We start from the raw sequence: 18,489 nt of genomic DNA, 5'->3' as shown, positions 1-18,489 counted from the left end.
CACAGCGATGTCGGCTTCTCGTTGGCAGCGCGCCCGGCGCCACCGGAACCCGCCTGAGCCCCTGTCCCACGCTCCCCTCCCGCAGGATAACATCTACATGTACGGCGGCGTGACCAACGAGGGCGTGACGACGCGCGAGCTGTGGGCACTGGACACGACCACGCAGAGTTGGGAGGCCAAGAACGTGCGGCCAGACGTGTGCTACCGCGAGGTGTGCGGCCCGCTGGCCGTCGTGGGTCACTCGGCCGTCGTTGTCAGCGACGACCGCATGCTGGTGCTATTCGGACACTCTCCCGTCTACGGATACGTCAACTACGTACAGGCGTACCACTTCGGTGAGTGGTGGCGCGCGTCCGCTGCTGCGGCGCCGGCGGGGAGAGGTGGGTGGGTTGTGGTCGCCGCGTGTCTGGATGGTTCGTGGGCTGACTGCTCCGGCTGGGCCTGACCGCGATGCACCTGCTGGCTCCAGGGACGGGCAAGTGGAGCGTTCACGGCTCGCGGGGCGCTCTGCTGAAGGGCAGCTACGGCCACAGCAGCGTGTGGGACGCACACAGCGGCCTCGTATACGTCTACGGCGGCCACCTGTCCGACAACATCGCCACCTACTTCATGTCCAACTTGCTGCACGCCCTCAACCCGGACACGATGGAGTGGTGAGTGGGGAGCGCTGACCGGTGCTGCGCGGAGTGAGCCGAGCCCACCCGGGTCCAGTGGAATGCTGGGCGGGCAGGTCCCGCCCCGACACTGTGCAGTAGTTCCTGGCGGGCTACATGGCCTGGATCCAGTTATCGGTCACCTTAATGCTCGCTTTCTCTATTGATACGACAGCGGATGTGTCTTGAACCCGGCGGCGACCCTCACGCTCGAGCCGCGTCCCGTGCAGTGGGATACGGTGGCGAGTGTGAGATGAGCTATGACCGTTGCGTCAGTTGCGGACACGTACAAGCGGCGTGCCGGCCGTGCCCCTGCGCGTGCCGTGACGGCGTGCCGCCTCCGCTTTCTGCAGGACGCGGCTCTCGTCGGTCGACTCGTCCCGCTTCCTGCACTCGGCCGTCATGCTGGACGGCCTGATGCTGGTGTTTGGCGGCAACACGCACAACGACACATCGTACAGCCAGGGCGCGCGCTGCTACAGCCAGTCGTTCCTGGCGTACGACCCCAGCTGCGACCGCTGGCACCGGCTGACGTCGCCCCTCCACTTCCACCACGACCTCTCGCGCTACGGCCACGCCGCCGTCGTGTTCGAGGGCAGCATGTACGTGGTGGGCGGCTACAACGGCCGCATGTTCAACGACGTGCTGCGCTTCCGGCCCGGCCGCTGCGACGGCAACGGCAGCAGCAAGTCTTGCTTGGCCAGCGCCACCATCGGCGCCAAGTGCGCCTGGAACGTCAAGGCGCGCGCCTGCGAGCCGTTCGCCAGCGCCGGCGCCAAGGTGGGTGTCGCACCACGCGGAGGAAGGTGTTCAGAGTTGCGCTCGCGGACGGGGGTCTGCGCGATTTGATGTTGGGGAACGGTGGGGTGCTGGGTGTCTATAGGTGGGAGCGTGCAGCCGCGCGGGCTGTTTGTGCGGGTGGTGGCATCGATCGGTGATGGCTGTACGGAGCAGGTGTGCTCATACGCGGGGACGGTAGGCCGGCTTTCCGCGCGGTTCAAAGTGCTGGATGGATTCCGGACTGGGCTGGATGCCGTCGGCCGGGATGGCTCAGCCAGGACTGCCTTCCCATCGAATTGAGGAGCGTGCGAGGAGGGCTTGCAACGTTTTTGTTGGATGACCACGCCCTGTCAGGCCCGTTTTTGTTAGATGACCATGCCCTGTCAGGCCCGCCATTAACCAGCGAGTGCCAGACTTCGTGCTAAACGTACCGCTCCTCTCACGTGTGCCGTCCCAGTGGGATGTACCGAGCGGAGCTGGGAACGCAACCCCTGCGCGTGCCTCGATGGGGAGGCTGACACTGCCCGCCGGCCCGCCAGACGCACGTGCTGTGTAATGCCGACGACGAGGGGGACGGACCGAGCGCGGCCGATGAGTGCGCTGCCATCGCCTTCTGCCCCACGTGCATCTTCTCCAAGCACGACTGCGTGTGGTGCGGCAAGACCTGCGCCCACCAAAAGTGCAAAGGCATCAGCAAGGTGAGAACCGCGGAGTTCTGGTGTCGGCCTGTGCGGCGGCTGGCTTTGTGTGGGTGAATACCGGGCAGGGTCGTAGTGTCTGCCTCCGCGGCGGCTGGCTGTGTGGGTGAACACCGAGCAGAGTCCTGTTGTCAGCCTGCGCGGCGGCTGGCTGTGTGTGGGTGATCACCGAGCAGAGTCCTGGTGTCGGCCTGCGCGGCGGGTGGCTGTGTATGGATGAACACCGAGCAGGGTCAGACCAGAGCTCGTTGGGTGACCGTGTTACTTGCCAGGAGTGTCTCGAATTCCATTGACTACCATTACTGACGTAATTTGCGGGGCTTGCTCGCTGCAGACACTATTCAACATTATTGAGAGTACAGTTTACTGCACTCGTTCCAAGGCCGGTCAATTTTCACACAGACCCACAGAACAGAAGTGCCACTCTGGGACGTTAGGCAGGACTCCAGTGGGATCAACGAAATGCTTGAATGTCATGAAATTAAAATCTGAAACATAATGATCACAATTCACAGACGTATGTTCAGGACGGTCACACGATTCCATGTTTTTGCCAAGTTGCTCAAAATCATGGTGCGTTAAGTCCAAGTTAAAAGAACACATACTACAGTGCGCTATTTCAAGTATTTTGGTTTAATGTAGGGTGCGCCTGGCCGTCAGAAGTCCTTTGACGTATATTGTTTTCTTCGGTAAGTGCCCACAAATATTATTCATTTACGTTGGGCAGATTGGGGAATTTTCATCGCACATGCGTCATCGGGCATAGGCATGGCAAAAAAAAAACGCTTTCCGTCATGACTACTCTGGGAAAATTCTCCGAAGCTCTTCCTTTGCGTGGAAAATTATCTGGGGCAATTTTCCGGGTTGGCAGCGCCGAAAACCATCCAGGAAATTTTCAAACGTTTCATATACTTCTCTCAGATTATCTACCGGCCGAATGCACCCAGAATACCCTGCCACGATGAAGCTCAGACAGTTAAAAATGCTCCACGGAAAACATCTCGCGATGACTTCTTATTCAAACTCGCCAATGCCCCTGAAATGCAATAGTAGACATTTATTCACCACCACTTATGCACCTTTTGCGCTCGTGCTGTTGCTGCAGCTGTCTGCCCAGCGATCCCCGCACTTCGTGCCCGTTTCTCTGCCGTCTGTCATTGGCCGCTGCCCTGTTGGTGCCGACGTGCGGAGTGTGGGCGTGTCTGCCTGACGGCAGTCTCCGCCTGTCTCCCCGCAGCCAATCACGTCGGCCGACCAGTGCCAGGCCAACTACGCCTCCAACTGCAACCTGCTGCACAACTGTCACGCGTGCCACACCGAGCCGTACTGCAAGTGGGAGCACGACCACAAGTGCTACACCTACATCGTCGAGACCAAAGGTCAGCCATGGACGACCCGGGCTGCACCGCACCCCTCCCTGAGTCCGACCGCTCCACAGCAGTGGGGTGGAGCGCTGACAGGCCGGGCTGGCACGGGCTACACACGGGCAAAGGGAATGTTGTTGGCAACGTAGTGGGCGATGCGATGCCGCGTCTTTTCTGATGCTGGGTAGCTTACGGTCAGGGACATTTCTGCCGCTCAGATTGTTCAGCTGTCTCTCGCGTTTTACATGTGGTAAGGGTGTTTTTACAGTTGTGTCCATTACTGTCACGTTCGCTGCCGCGTTTGGTATAACGTCTTGATGGGCGGCGTCACGGCCCGTCCCTCGTGATGATCCATACGGCTTATATTTTCCACCTCGTGGTTGCCCCCGCTGCTCTCGGACTACCGCGATCTTGTGGCAGAACCGCCCATTCGTGAGTACCTAGACCGCGCTGGCGCGTATGTTTGTGTGATTGTGCGTTGATTTTGAGCGGGTAACCAAACCCAGAGCTGATCGAAAACTGCTTAAAAATTTTAGTCGGGGTTAATGTTATCTGTCCTGTTGCGTCCGTCTTACGTTGCTTGAAATGCGAACTCTTTGCTTTCGCACTTCAGCTTGTTTTTGCCGTCATTGCGTATTTCTGCATAACTTGATCTTAGTGCACAAGCTGCTTCCTTCGTCAAAAATACAGCGTTTAAATGATGTTGCATTGGTGTAAGGTGAGCATAGATGATCACCTTCCTGTCTTTTTCGGCTTTGTTATTTTTATCTTACTGTGGTGCATTCATACTTGTGTGTCAAGGTCCGGATTACTGCATAGGCTGGGCATTGGGGATCTACACTGGGAAAGCGTGTTGTCGCTGAACCCCTGGCATCAAAGTCCCCGGTGGGAGTGATGGTCCTGCGCGGGGCGCAGCTGACCCCGGTGGGAGCGATGGTCCTGCGCGGGCGCAGCTGACCCCGGTGGGAGTGATGGTCCTGCGCGGACGCAGCTGACCCCGGTGGGGGTGATGGTCCCGCGCGGGGCGCAGCTGACCCCGGTGGGGGTGATGGTCCCGCGCGGGGCGCAGCTGACCCCGGTGGGAGCGATGGTTCTGCGCGGGCGCAGCTGACCCCGGTGGGAGTGGTGGTCCTGCGCGGACGCAGCTGACCCCGGTGGGAACAATGGTCCCGCGCGGGGCGCAGCTGACCCCGGTGGGAACAATGGTCCCGCGCGGGCGCAGCTGGCCCCGATGGGGGTGGTGGTCCTGCGCGGACGCAGCTGACCCCGGTGGGAACAATGGTCCCGCGCGGGGCGCAGCTGACCCCGGTGGGAGTGATGGTCCCGCGCGGGGCGCAGCTGACCCCGGTGGGGGTGATGGTCCCGCGCGAGGCGCAGCTGACCCCGGTGGGGGTGATGGTCCCGCGCGGGGCGCAGCTGACCCCGGTGGGAGTGATGGTCCCGCGCGGGGCGCAGCTGACCCCGGTGGGGGTGATGGTCCCGCGCGAGGCGCAGCTGACCCCGGTGGGGGTGATGGTCCCGCGCGGGGCGCAGCTGACCCCGGTGGGGGTGATGGTCCCGCGCGGGGCGCAGCTGACCCCGGTGGGAGTGATGGTCCTGCGCGGGGCGCAGCTGACCCCGGTGGGGGTGATGGTCCCGCGCAGGGCGCAGCTGACCCCGGTGGGAGCGATGGTCCTGCGCGGGCGCAGCTGACCCCGGTGGGAGTGATGGTCCCGCGCGAGGCGCAGCTGACGTGACTGCCCCCGTCCGTGCAGCCAACAACAAGACCGAGAGAGAGATGGTGAGCAAGATCCAGCAGGCGCCGTGCGGCCCTTCCTGCAGCGAGCGCACCACCTGCGACAACTGCACGGCCGCCAGCTGCATGTGGTGCATCAACAAGATGAGGTACGCCCGGCCGGCTGTGCCTCGCCGTGCCTCTACACACACACACGCACGCATACACGCATACACCACCAGCCCAACGCCACCCGCTGCTTAACCGGCTCCTGTACTGCTGGCTAGCGGTACAGGGGCCGACCGTTATAAGAATCGACAATTAACACCGACTTGGACGCTTGAAACAAAGAGAACCTTATCCTTGAGAACCTTGAAAGAACCTTATCCCTCTCCCTCTCCCTCTCTATTTCTCGCGCCCTCGTCCTCGCCCTCGTCCTCGCCCTCGTCCCCGTCCTCGTCCCCGTCCTCGTCCCCGTCCCCGTCCTCGTCCTCGTCCTCGTCCTCGTCCTCGCCCTCGCCCTCGTCCTCGCCCTCGCCCTCGCCCTCGCCCTCGCCCTCGTCCTCGTCCTCGTCCTCGCCCTCGCCCTCGCCCTCTCTCCTCGCCTTGCCGATTCCACATTGTTTTGCTGTGACTTGTGCAGGTGGGTCACTTGATCGAAGGAGAGAGTGATTTTGTGTGTGGGAGGAGCTAGCAGTGCTCAAAATGAAAGCTTATTCAAATACGTCAAAGTTGATGTCAAACGAATGCTTGAACGAAAGTGGCTCAATGGTAAGTATAAAAATGCGATGCGAGCTCATTTGACCTCTCACCCAATCTGACCTGTTATTCGACCTTTCCATTCGCTCTTTGGCCTCGACGAAGAGAAAAGTGCCAAGCTGTGTGAAGTAAAATAATATGTGCCAAACAGACCTTCACGTTGCATCCAGACTGTATCAAATGTTGATATGAATACACCGCGGAGGGCGAAAGGCTTCGTTTCAAGCACTGAAGTCGATGTTTATTCATGTTTTTTGCTAACGTCATGCTGGGCCCATCAGAGAGAAAATGGCTTAAAACCACCCAACTATGAGTTTTGTTGTGCACGCCCTCTTAATCATACACGAATTGTCATAATGACACTACAGAACTCACCTCGAATCGGATAACTAGACAAGCCTTGAGCACCCATAGTTTTCCACCTAAGTGTTGTTCTGGAACTCCCAAATGTACAAGCCGCGGGGACATGACAGCGGCTGTCACCGGCCTCCGAGTCCTTGTTGACCCGTGGTGGAACAGTGCACGGTCGGTGAGTAGAGGCCCATCTGAGAGACCAGGCGTCAGCTTAATGTTCGGAGTCCTGATCGAAAAGACGTGGCGTTTATGTTGTTTATGTTGTTATGTGTTTTCTATCTGTTATATGATAATGCCTGTTGCCGCCAGTGCGTGTATACGGTGGAGTCGTGGCGGCATTTTCGCCTGCATTTTGTGGCACGGGCGCGGTATGGCTGTGCTTCACACTGTCACATATGGTTGGCTTCGGCACCGACGCCGCCTTTCGACGGTGTGCGAAGTCCGTGACGGCTTACGGGGTCAATGACCGACGGATCTGCGGCCTCAGGTGCGTGGAGAACAACGCATACGTGGCGTCCTTCCCGTACGGCCAGTGCATGGAGTGGACCACACAGAAGGCCAAGTGTGACGTCATCCCGCCCGGTGAGTGACGTCATGCATCTGACGCCTCCGCGGACGACTGTTCTGATGCATCGGAGACCGCCGGGTGGGGCAGTGCCAGTGGTGGCCTCCTCCGTGACAGAGGAACACTGGGGGTGGCGGAGCGGCGCTGGTGGTGCGGACTCCGAGCGTGCCGTCGGCCCACCGCTGCTCCTGCGTGTCTCACCCGGCCCTGCTGCCCGTTGTGTGGGTGCTGCTATGGCGAGCAGCTGACCCGGCGCCGGTCCCGGCAGGCGGCTCTCACCCGGCCTTGCTGCCCGTTGTGTGGGTGCTGCCGTAGCGAGCAGCTCACCCAGCGCCGGTCCCGGCAGGCGGCTCTCACCCGGCCTTGCTGCCCGTTGTGTGGGTGCTGCTATGGCGAGCAGCTGACCCGGCGCCGGTCCCGGCAGGCGGCTCTCACCCGGCCTTGCTGCCCGTTGTGTGGGTGCTGCCGTAGCGAGCAGCTCACCCGGCGCCGGTCCCGGCAGGCGGCTCTCGCCCGGCCCTGCTGCCCGTTGTGTGGGTGCTGCTATGGCGAGCAGCTCACCCGGCGCCGGTCCCGGCAGGCGGCTCTCACCCGGCCTTGCTGCCCGTTGTGTGGGTGCTGCCGTAGCGAGCAGCTCACCCGGCGCCGGTCCCGGCAGGCGGCTCTCACCCGGCCTTGCTGCCCGTTGTGTGGGTGCTGCCGTAGCAAGCAGCTGACCCGGCATCGGTCCCGGCAGGCGGCTCGTCCTGTAACGCGCACCAGACGTGCGAGCGGTGCCAGGAGGACCCGGGCTGCGGCTGGTGCGACAACGGCTCCGGCACCGGGGTCGGCAGCTGCCTGGCCGGCGGCTTCAGCGGCCCGTTAGACCAGCAGTGTCCCAACAAGCTATGGAACTTCCTCAGCTGCCCACGTGAGTACAGCGCTGCCCTGCCGGACGGCGGGGGAGGGGGAAGGGACGAACGGTCGGCAGTCTGTGGACGGGGTTGGGGTTGGCGAGGGACGCTCTTGGTACGGAGTGGCATCTTGGGAGTGGCCGGTGTGTGAGACGCTGAGGGTTGAGAGTGGGAGCGGCAGATGCAGAGGAAGGGCAGTTGAAACTCTACAGCGGGGTGGCTGCACAGGCGGCGGGGTGGTCGCCAGCGTTAACAGCTGGCGACGTGTGACTGGTGTGGGTCTCATTCACATGGGGCGGACAGTAACCGCCACAGATATTTCGAACACCAGACTGACGTTCGGCGCGTGGTCGCTGGTGTTTGGACGTGTGCTCAGCCACAGACTGGTGCCACGCACCGCCAGACCCCCACACCATCGCCACCACCGCGTCGCCCCCGGCCAACCACGACGTGCCCTCCCACCGCAGCCTGCCAGTGCAACGGACACAGCACCTGCTACCCGGGCAACAGCACGTGTCAGCCGTGCGGCGACCTGACCGACGGCGACCACTGCCACATCTGTCAGCCGGGCTTCTTCGGCGATCCCGTCAACGGCGGCAAGTGTCAGCGTAAGTAGTGTCGGCGGACGGACGGGGCGGCGGGCCTCGCTGGCGGGCGCCGGCGCTCCGGTCGGCGCCGCAGGCCGTGAGACGGCTGCCGAGCGGCGGCCGCGGGCGGCGGAGTGAGTGGATCGGGCTCGGTTTGATCGCTGTTTCCAGGTTTGGGGCTTGGCCTCTTGGCTATGATGTGATCCGTGTGGCGGGGGGTGGGCGCGTGCGGAGCGTGTGATCCGATGGCAGGTGGGGTGAGGGCGGTGACGTGCCGGGAGGGCGGCCGTGTGTCTCGTGTGGTGCCGACTCCTGACGGCTGGGTGCGTGCGACGCTTTCACCGAACGCCAGAATGTGGCGCGAACGACTCGTCGTCATCCCGGCACGCACGCTGTTGCAGCGTGCGACTGCAACAACCACGGCACCGACTGCCACTCCGAGACGGGCAAGTGCTACTGCAACACCAAGGGCATCATCGGCGACCACTGCGAGCGCTGCGACACGCAGAACAAGTTCCTCGGCGACCCTTCCAGCGGCGACGACTGCTTCTGTGAGTGACCCTGTTGTGTCGTGGAGGGACGGGACGACGGCACCGGGCCGGCGGTCTTGTTCAGCCGCCAGTGACGGCGGCATGGGTGCTGGTTTGCACCAGCTTCGTGTGTACCAGCACCAGCCTGGTGTACAGGTTAAAGTGTATGCATCGCAGCTCAAAGCGATGTCAAGGGTGTGATACGTTGTGCATCACAGCAACTGCTGTGCGTGCGCGGGAGAAGGGTATTGGCTATTCATCCTTGCGTCGGTATGTTTCAGACAACTTGGCGCTGGACTTCCAGTTCACGTTCAACATGACAAAGTCGGAGGATCTCCATTTCAAGCGCATCAACTTCATGAACCGCCCGATACGGAGCGATCTCAACACGGACTTCCACATCACGTGTTCGCAGGCCGCCAAGATGAACATTACGGTGAAAACGGGTGAGCACCGCCGCGTGCGCAGTAATTGTCAGTATCTTGCCGGGAGGTTCGGCTGTTTTCTCAGCGCTAGTTATGACGGGTGTCGGCTCTCGGGTCGCTGGTCGATATGAGCTGCGTCGGAGCGCTCCTCGTTCTAGCGGTGGGCCGCGTCCTGTGCGTTTTTGTCCATCGGTTATGCCGTTCTTGCTCGCGGCCTTGCAAGCATCTGGATGTACCGCCTCTTCGCTGAACTCTGAAACAGAACCAAGCGGAGCATCAGTCCGTTTTCAACGAGCTAAATATCATCTTGCTCCTTGAGCAGCGCAAGGGAGAGCGACTTACGTTTGGTTTCCAGCGACCAGTCCCCTGCTGACTTGGCCAGTCTGCCCCCCGCAGCCAGCCTTGTCGGCCCTGTCCGTGCCGTTCCTCACCGTACCGTCCCTGACTGCGCCGTCCCTCACCGCGCCACCCCTTACCATGCGTCCCTGCTGTGTCGCCCCGTGCCGCGGCTGCCGTGACCGCGACATCGCTGCTGGCCGTGCCGCAGTGCTGGAGGCGGAGCGGGTGATCCTGGCCGACTACAACTGCACTCAGTACGAGCGCACCTTCACCCAGTCCGAGTACAACTTCGGTACGCCCGACAACACCACCTTCTACGTGTACGTGTACAACCTGCGGCCGCCGCTGTTCGTGCAGGTGGCCTTCTCGCAGCACCCGCGACTCAACCTGCGCCAGTTCTTCATCACCTTCTCCACGTGAGTGACGCGGCATGCCCCATGCCGCTGTCCGGTTGTGTTGTGGGTTCGACGGAGCCAGAGGAAGGCGCGCGGGCAGCCAAGTGGTCGTGCCTCCTTGTATGCCTTTGTTTCACACTTTTGGGCTTTTCGCTATTGACTAGGTTACTCTGGGTTAGAACCAAGTAAATCTTGGCCAACTTTTTGAAATGACTCAATGTTTTGGCGCAATTGCATGCATGATTGAATGTTTATCCTTGTCACCTTGAGACGAATGACAGCGTGCCGGTGGGTTACACACTGCAACAGCGGCCCGGCCGGCTACTGGCTGTAGTGTGAGCCGCCCGATCCTGCCCCAAACAACATCACCGCGAGACGTGAGCCGTCCGATTTTGCCCCAAACAGAATCACCGCGGGTGTGAGCCGTCCAATTCTGCCCCGAACGGAATCACCGCGGGTGTGAGCCGTCCGATTCTGCCCCGAACAGAATCACCGCGGATGTGAGCCGTCCGATTCTGCCCCGAACAGAATCACCGCGGGTGTGAGCCGTCCGATTCTGCCCCTGAACAGAATCACCGCGGGTGTGAGCCGTCCGATTTTACCCCAAACAGAATCACCGCGGGTGTGAGCCTCCCGACCCTACCCCAAACCGAATCACTGCTGCCGGTCTGGCTGTCTGCGCCACCGCGTCTGGCGCGAGCCCTTGCGGACGGCTGGGTGACGTGTGTCACGCGTCTGGCCGTGCCGCGTCAGCGCACCGGTCCGTCCTCCCGTTAGCGGTGAGCGCCTCTGAGCTGTCGGCCCCGTCCGTCCTCCACGCTATGCTGTCGGGCGGCCCCGGACGCCCCCGGCCTCTCAAGCAGCTGTCTGCCCGTCGGTGCCCCGTCACCGGTCAGTGGGTGTCGACTCGTCACCACCCTGGACCTAGATGTGGGTGTCCGCTTGTGGGTGGTGCCTGCCCTACCTTCGCACCGATCCGTGGGTGGTGCCGGCCCCGCAGCGAGTGCCCGTCGGTGGGTACCCTCCTGGCTGGCGGGTCAGTGTCAGCCCGTGGCTGGTCCCCTGACCTGACCTGACCTGACGCGTTGCGCCGTCAGCTGTTTCCTGTTGTTGTTGCTCATCGCCGGACTGCTGTGGAAGATTAAGCAAAAGTACGACAACTACCGCCGCCGTCAGGTACGCATTTCCAAAGGCCTTCGTCCGGCCCCAGCCGCTGTACGGGGAGCGGCAGCCTCGGGGGGCGGGGCGCGCCGGATGCCAGGCCGTCTCCAGGTGGCGCGCGGGGCGCCGCGGGCTCACGGTGGCGACGGCGATCCCTTGCCGTGGTGGGTGGGCGGTGACGCACAAGTGTGCTGTGTTACCAGTGATCCATCACCCCACACAGCAATAGGTCCTGCCGCCGTAGGGTGTGAGCCTCAATGTGGTGATCCACGGTAGCGCAGCGCGACTTTTGACCTATGCCGTGGGACTGGGCGCGACTGCGCGGAAGGCGTGCTGGGCACTGGCTGTCGCCCGCTCAGTTGTGTGTATGTCGCCTCCTTTGTGTGTATGAAGCCGACCGAGAGTTTGGGCTTAGTGCGTGTCCCGAGTTTAGTAGTCACTTAGGTCCCGGGCTGGATGTCGGTCGTTTGCGACGTTGGATAAAAGGGGGATTATAGCGTGTACCGCAGACCTAAGTCTGTGTGCTGGCAAACGCTGTAAGTGTGTTCCCGTCCGGCGACGGAACATTGGTCGGCACCGTGCCCATGTGGGTACCAAATGACCGCTGCAGTCGACGCGGCCGAAAACCCCGATGAACAAGCAACATCGGTACCATGGCCGCCGGTAACTCCATCAGTCAGGGCGAATTACACAGCCGCTGATCTGACCGCCTTCATCCCGGCAGCGGCTGTTTGTGGAGATGGAGCAGATGGCGAGCCGGCCATACGCCCAGGCGCTGCTGGAGGTGGTGCGCCGCGGGTCGGCCGCGCCCGCCCAGCCCGTCGCCGTCCGAAAACGACACCGGGTACGTAACGGTGTCGCCCGCCGGCGTCCGGCGGCGGACGCACCGTTCGGTGGGTCATATGGCGCCGTGTGGAGGTCGTTTCATTCAGAACCTAAAAATGTATGATACCCGCACAGTGCATTCCAGGACAGATGCTAGAAAACGGCAGTCCCGTGCAGCTCATGAAGTCATTGACGTGCATCGTAGCGATGTTAAGACGCCCGCACGATCCGTTCAGTGCCGTCCAGTTCCAGCGTTGTGCGCGGCTGGCGACTGTTCGCTGCGGCCGGCTGTCGGTTTGACGGCCCGCGTGATCGCGTGTCACCTCAGGCGGTACCCTGCCCGATCGTGCTGGAGCAGTGCTCCGGGAACCGGGCGGCGCTCATCACCGTGGTCATCGAGAGCCCCACGGGCGGCCAGCAGTACTCGCCGGCCGGCGTGTCAGGTGAGTGTAGTCCGGAGCCGGCCCCGGTCCGCCGGCCGGCGCGCCGCAGCCGTCACAGCCGGCCCGCGCCCGCCGCGGCGGCCGGTTGGTCCGATGGCCAGCAGCGGGCCTGGGCCGCCCGCCGCTGCTGTGGGTCGTCAGTCATTGGAGGCGCGTGGTCGCCGCCGCCTCGCCGGCACCGACTGTCTGTGCCGTCTACCGGTGGCTGAGCGCCGGCTGCCCGCCGCTGCCGTGGGATCGTTAGTTATTAGAGACGCGTGGTCGCCGCCGCCTCGCCGGCACCGACTGTGCTCTCTACCGGTGGCTGAGCGCCGGCTGCCCGCCGCTGCCGTGGGATCGTCAGTTATTAGAGACGCGTGGTCGCCGCCGCCTCGCCGGCACCGACTGTCTGTGCTCTCTACCGGTGGCTGAGCGCCGGCCGCTCTGGTTGCAGGCATTATAGTGGGCACGGCGCTGGTGGCGGACGGAACCAGCGGCAAAGATAGCGTGGACCGCTCCACCAAGGCGGACAGCAAGAAGACCCAGAAGACGGTGCCGCCTGGCGCCATGTGAGACTTGGATGTGCATGTGCTTCGCGCTCCCCGGGCTGCTGACGGCGGGCGCCCGGATTGTGATAATGTAGTCAATACACATAATGAATGCTTTATATATATTAGAGACCCTGTCTACTTTGTAGAGTCGGTCGGTGGGTGGGTAGGTGGGTTCTCTGCCGTCGTCACAACGGCGGCCTTGTTTGTTTTGATCACTGTCGGGTAGGGCCAGACGCCTGACAATAACCTGTCTTCTCACGAGCCACCGCGCGCGAGGAGGCCGCGACGACGGTGGGCTCCCGTCTAGTGTAGGCGCGCCGTTTTGTAATGTGTTTGCCTGCTGTTTTGTTGTATCCACTCATCACGTCTGGCAGGACACCGTCACGTATTTATTACCATTCCTGTTAGCGATTCATTCATGGCCGCTCACTAATGGTAATGGAATTAAAGGCCTATCTTTCAATATAAAAGCTATCCACGGTGGTGTGTGTTGGCCTGTGTGGGTTGGCTGGCCGGGCAGCCCCGGCGGCACGGCAGAGGTCGAGGTCGCGGCAGGCGGCACCGACTGAAGCGCCGCTGTCAGCAGGCCTCGTCCGGCTCTGCCCCGGACGGTCGCGACCTCTCCCTGCTCGTCTGCCGTTGTCGGCCCCGCGGGCACGGCGCGTGACGGGGCACACAGTCGAGGGTTGACACGAAGGGCGGCGCTGGAGCACGTGGAAAACTGGGCCAGCTCGGCGCCAGGCGGCCGGCGTGTGTACGAGGCGGACAAGCGGAGATGCGCTCTTCATTGCTCGATACTGTTAACGATCAAAATCCTGTCATGCTGGAAATGTTGATGCATCCCTGTTTCGTGATAACAATTTTGTTGCCGCAGTTAACATAGTTAAGAACTGTGCGGTGATTGTTAACGCCGAATTTTTTGGTGGTAACTCTAGACAACTTTGTTATCTGACCTTTTTTTTAGATTCCTTGCTCTATGAACTATTGACGATTTTGGCACGACGACCAATGACTCAGATAGCGCAAGATGATGTGACTCCAGAAGAACAAGATTTCAGAGAATAGAGCAGTTAACTGATGCCTGGACCGAAAGCAAGTCCGAATTCGAAACACAATCTTCAATTGATATGCAAACTAGGCTCACGGAAGTTCGTAAAGCTAATACAGATGACCTGATGGTTGTGTCATGAGCCATTTGTCATGGCGTCAGAATAAAGCTTAAGATATTTTCTGAACTTGAAAAAACAATCATTGCTGGAAGACGATTACCAGCCCATGGGACAACGACGAAATAACAACACCGGTCACGGATTTTTATTGGGTTCTCAAACGGCCTGAAGGATGCCGCCGAATAGAAGCGGACGTAAACATTGGCAACGTTACGTGTATGCTAAAGAACCCGAGCCGAAAGCTAATCGAATGGCCATGTTCATGGCCTCGCTGAAAACCGAAAGCTTATCCCTGTTCATGATCTTAGCGAATTTTTCATGAGGCCTGCCTTGCTACGCAGAGGCAGCGGTAGAACGATGCTTGGATTACCTAGTGGAACATCGTGAACGTTTTTTACACCAGTCTCAGTCACGGGCTGGCTACTCGCGCTGAAAGGAATGATGCCGCACATCTCGGCTGTCCCACGGGCAGGCGAAACAGCAGTAGTTAGTGAAACCACGTTATATCTCCACAAACAGGCCTAATAACTTAAAATCGCAGCATCTCTTCCACCGGAATTCGTCGCATTGGGTCTCGCTCATGGCCTTTTGCATGGATTTATACGTTTCTTTCATTACAGGAGCAAGACAACGACGAAGTAACAACACCGGCCACCTCTTCTGCTATTCGTTTCAATAAAGGCGCGTTGCCGAAATACCAAAGCATCTCATCCCCATTCTCCTCGTTTTCTCCGAGGAATTAGGCCATTACTACTGGCTTGTTTATGTGAAAAATGTTCCTCGTAAATACACATAAAAACTTACATAATTCAGGGGCAAGAACTGAAGATCAGCTTGGCAGGTCATTTCCATTACGGAGCAGAACTGCCTTCAGTGCTGATTTGCTGGCATCAATAAAGAGTCGACTTATCTGCGTCATGCTCCTTTCCTTGCGCACCAAGAGGCGCTTCAATGTCCCTGCAGTGGGAAATAGAATCCTCTACATTGGAAACGCTTCAGAGTCTCTGCCGCCTTCTGGGCGTCGTCACATTGCTACCTGGGGGCAGTAGATTCCACTCACGGAGCCGGGGACCAAGCAACTCGGATTGTGTTTGCGACAGATCGAGGACGCGTGCGAGATGATTAAAATCCCTCTGGGTCACCAAGCGTGGGTCCTCAGCTTCAGCTGACTGAACTCGTATTCTGTGTTTCTTCTGTGTCATGTTCATTTTCGTCATCATCTGAAGGCAGAAAGAACATCTGCGTGCTGGTGGAGGTGGAACAGGCAGATGCTCGGAGTGATCCACGGGCCTGACCGTAGACGGGACATCTGGGTACACTATGCTTCCCTTGCTTTTTGACGTGAACACCGTCGCGTTCGTCATGCAAAAGAAGCCATTTAAAGCGTGGCTCGCGGACTCCGTCCGCACCATTGGAAATGCAAGTAGCACGCCTACTCTCGTCCCGGCAAACAAACTGGGTAGTCAATTCGAGCATATAACACATGTGAGCCGGCCATCGCTCGTCTTGGTCGCCTACTTACACGCTGAAATAGTGAATATGACGTCTCACAAGTTCGGCTATGCTGCGTCTCTGCCGTTTTGGAGGAGAACGACTACATGTGTAGCAAAACAAGTGAGGGTCGCTTAGGCAACCACGCAGAATCGCTACGACCGTCCCGACATACGCCTGCCGCCAACTGCACGGGTATACAGGGTCTGGCAGTGTACTCTGACACTGAGGCTCACCGAGATTCCATCTGATTTTGTTGTAGAGGGGATTGCTACCATGAAACGAACGTATCTTACTTGAACAGCATCTCCAGTTAAAATCGCAGCTTTTAGATGTTATTGAGTTTGCCGCACCACGAGCTGGAGTGTATAAGTGCATTATGCGGTGCGTACCTCATGGGGCTTTGTAGACAGATGGTGTGTTTTCGTATGAAAAACTGAGCCTGATACACAAAAAAAAAACTGAGATTAAAGTCAGAATCAGCACTACGGAATGGTCCAGGACCGCCTTATAAAATAGATCAGCGATAGCCACTGCTGCATAGAATAATTGGTGCCTTTTCATTTCAGTGCTGGTCCACCTATTCACAAATCTTCCCATCCCATCTTATCAGATAGTTTGACCATAAAGCTTCGATATTTGCTAATTCAGTCTGCATAGGATAACAAGCGCAGCAGAATTAGACCCTCAAGTCTCACTCAGAGCTACATCAACGGTAGATTAAAAATAATTGACGCAAAGACTTTTATTATGGGCTTTAAAGTGTCGTGGCTACGACGACTCTTGCATGCCTATAAGGTCTGCTCACGGTTGGTAAAGGCAATTAAGTTACCGAACATTTATTAATTATTTCCGTGCGGTGCGCATAAACTGAGATTCACGATGCATGGAATTTTGGAAACATGAGGTTTATTTGCGGATGAAATTCCTTCGGCCATTCCTAAGCCATCATTGGACTAAATTCAAGTCACTCTGGTTCCCTAATCTAGAAAATTTTGCACTACGGATAAACACAATTGGCACAGCAAGGGTCCTCGATTTATCGGTGGCGTATTTAACTCAGACACGAAGCCTGCGGACACCTGCGAAACCTGAAGAGGGATATGCCATTTCGATGTTCTTTATTTACCAGCATAACTTAATGGAAAGCCTTGCCAAGGTAAAATTACAGTCGATGCCTCCATCAACTATTAAATCATGTCATTTAACGTCAATTTGTGGTATACCACTACAATGTTTCCAGTTAGTGCATGAGAGCATCATTTTCGAAACAAAGAAAACCCATCTGAAGGTTGACGAACGCTTACAATCCAAGTGGTAGCGAGGCATCTGCGCCAACGACAATGATCTCAAAGTTATGGCGGTTACGAAACCTATGCGACTCCTTTGTCACTTTCGTGTTATCAATAAAATTCTTACGACCAACACATTTTGCACTTCTTAGGAAATGCAGAGAACGACAGACATACATGTTGTGGCAATCACCCCGAAACATCGCGGCACCTTTTGTGTAAATGTCCCTTTGTTCAAACCTCTACCAACGATATACAAGGGCATTTAGTCTCTGATTATGTCACCGATGTCAATGTCCATGCAACACTCCTATTCTAAACGATACAGTCCGTCTTGTGCTGATGTGAACCGTTAGCAAATGGTTATTTACGCAGCCAGGCGTAAAAAGTATCGGCCAAGTCTCGCCACGCTCAAGAAGGCATCAAAAGTTTAAACATCTCCAGTATGGTTCTCAGAGCGTATGCATAAAGTCCCAGCAGACAGCTACTGTTTTCCTTTTTGTAGTGAGAAGCAGAGCCTGCGCCGAATTATGATCGTGTTTGTCCAGATTACACCCCTCTTGAGCTCACGTTTCTCCTGATCGAACCATTATTTACGTTGTGTTGCACCAACATTGTCTGTGCGTGCTTGCTTCGTGATAAAATTGTCAATCGCGCACGATCCAAAACCAGGGATTCAGTCCCATCGCAGCTGAAGATCGTACATCCAACTGCTGTAAAGCCAGGCTCACTGCACATCTGGCCGTTCTTCTCCGATGCACAAGGAACACCCGAACTGATGGCTCAACAATGGCGGAGACGGCTGAAGCCAGTGACACGCGCTGGACACGTGCCAGAACACTGAGCAGGTGCGTCTTCTGACTGCCCATAGAGTGACCCTCTGTAAATCTGGAGCGGTGGATTCACCAGCAACACAGATTCGGCGCCAACGATAGCATTCGATCGCATTTCTGCCTGCCCCTGCGCCAAGAGCAGGTGGGGTGAACCGTGCACCTAGAGCAGAGGTCGGTATTTTGGTCGGTTAGGGAGACCGAAGACGGCGGTTCAGTCCACGTGCGGGAATTATGGGCAAGTCCAAAGGAGCGACAAAGGGATAGCTGCTCGGAGGTAAGGTAGCCTAGTCCTCCCACAATGTCCAAGATGTAATCGAATATTTGTCTCATACACGACTCGCGCGCATAAACTGTTTGCCTTTTGAAGCTGCTTGTGGCGTTTACCCGATCAGTTGCCAAATGCAGAAATGCTGCATTGTACGAATGATCTAAACAAGCCGGGCACCATCCGGTGGTCACGTCTTGAGGAAACTATTGCTGAATGCGACTGAGTCCGGTCACAAGCCCGACGCAATGTTTCGCAATGGGTGTTACATGAGCGTCCCACGACAGGCACGGACTGAAAATTGCACCCAGGTTCGGCACTGTAGCTTTGGGGTAGAAAGTCTTTCCATGGCGACTGACATCCCTTGAGGGTTAATCGGGGGGCTCTGCCGGCTGGCGAACAGCATTGATTGAGTTTTCGATGC

At 58.4% G+C, this 18,489-nt stretch overlaps 1 protein-coding gene across 1 annotated transcript in view; it reads left to right on the top strand.

Moving 5' to 3' along the window:
* The window catches only part of LOC119111572 (attractin-like protein 1), a 31,309-nt gene extending 18,272 nt beyond the window's left edge, over positions 1-13,037 (top strand). The window contains exons 7-23 of the mRNA XM_037235382.1: positions 86-335; positions 470-653; positions 1,007-1,433; positions 1,973-2,131; positions 3,369-3,510; positions 3,916-3,927; positions 5,250-5,379; positions 6,810-6,904; positions 7,624-7,797; positions 8,248-8,388; positions 8,769-8,918; positions 9,179-9,343; positions 9,870-10,077; positions 11,154-11,232; positions 11,942-12,061; positions 12,371-12,485; positions 12,919-13,037. Coding sequence (XP_037091277.1) covers positions 86-335; positions 470-653; positions 1,007-1,433; positions 1,973-2,131; positions 3,369-3,510; positions 3,916-3,927; positions 5,250-5,379; positions 6,810-6,904; positions 7,624-7,797; positions 8,248-8,388; positions 8,769-8,918; positions 9,179-9,343; positions 9,870-10,077; positions 11,154-11,232; positions 11,942-12,061; positions 12,371-12,485; positions 12,919-13,037 — 2,670 coding nt within the window. The remainder of the gene's footprint in view (positions 1-85; positions 336-469; positions 654-1,006; positions 1,434-1,972; positions 2,132-3,368; positions 3,511-3,915; positions 3,928-5,249; positions 5,380-6,809; positions 6,905-7,623; positions 7,798-8,247; positions 8,389-8,768; positions 8,919-9,178; positions 9,344-9,869; positions 10,078-11,153; positions 11,233-11,941; positions 12,062-12,370; positions 12,486-12,918) is intronic.
* Positions 13,038-18,489: the final 5,452 nt, after the last annotated feature.

Source organism: Pollicipes pollicipes, unplaced genomic scaffold, assembly GCF_011947565.3.
Source record: "Pollicipes pollicipes isolate AB1234 unplaced genomic scaffold, Ppol_2.1 Scaffold_7261;HRSCAF=8764_pilon_pilon_pilon, whole genome shotgun sequence".
Classification (NCBI taxonomy): Eukaryota; Metazoa; Arthropoda; class Thecostraca; order Pollicipedomorpha; family Pollicipedidae; genus Pollicipes; species Pollicipes pollicipes.
The sequence above is the reverse complement of the archived record's forward strand: the minus strand, read 5'-3'. Positions and strand labels throughout refer to the sequence as shown.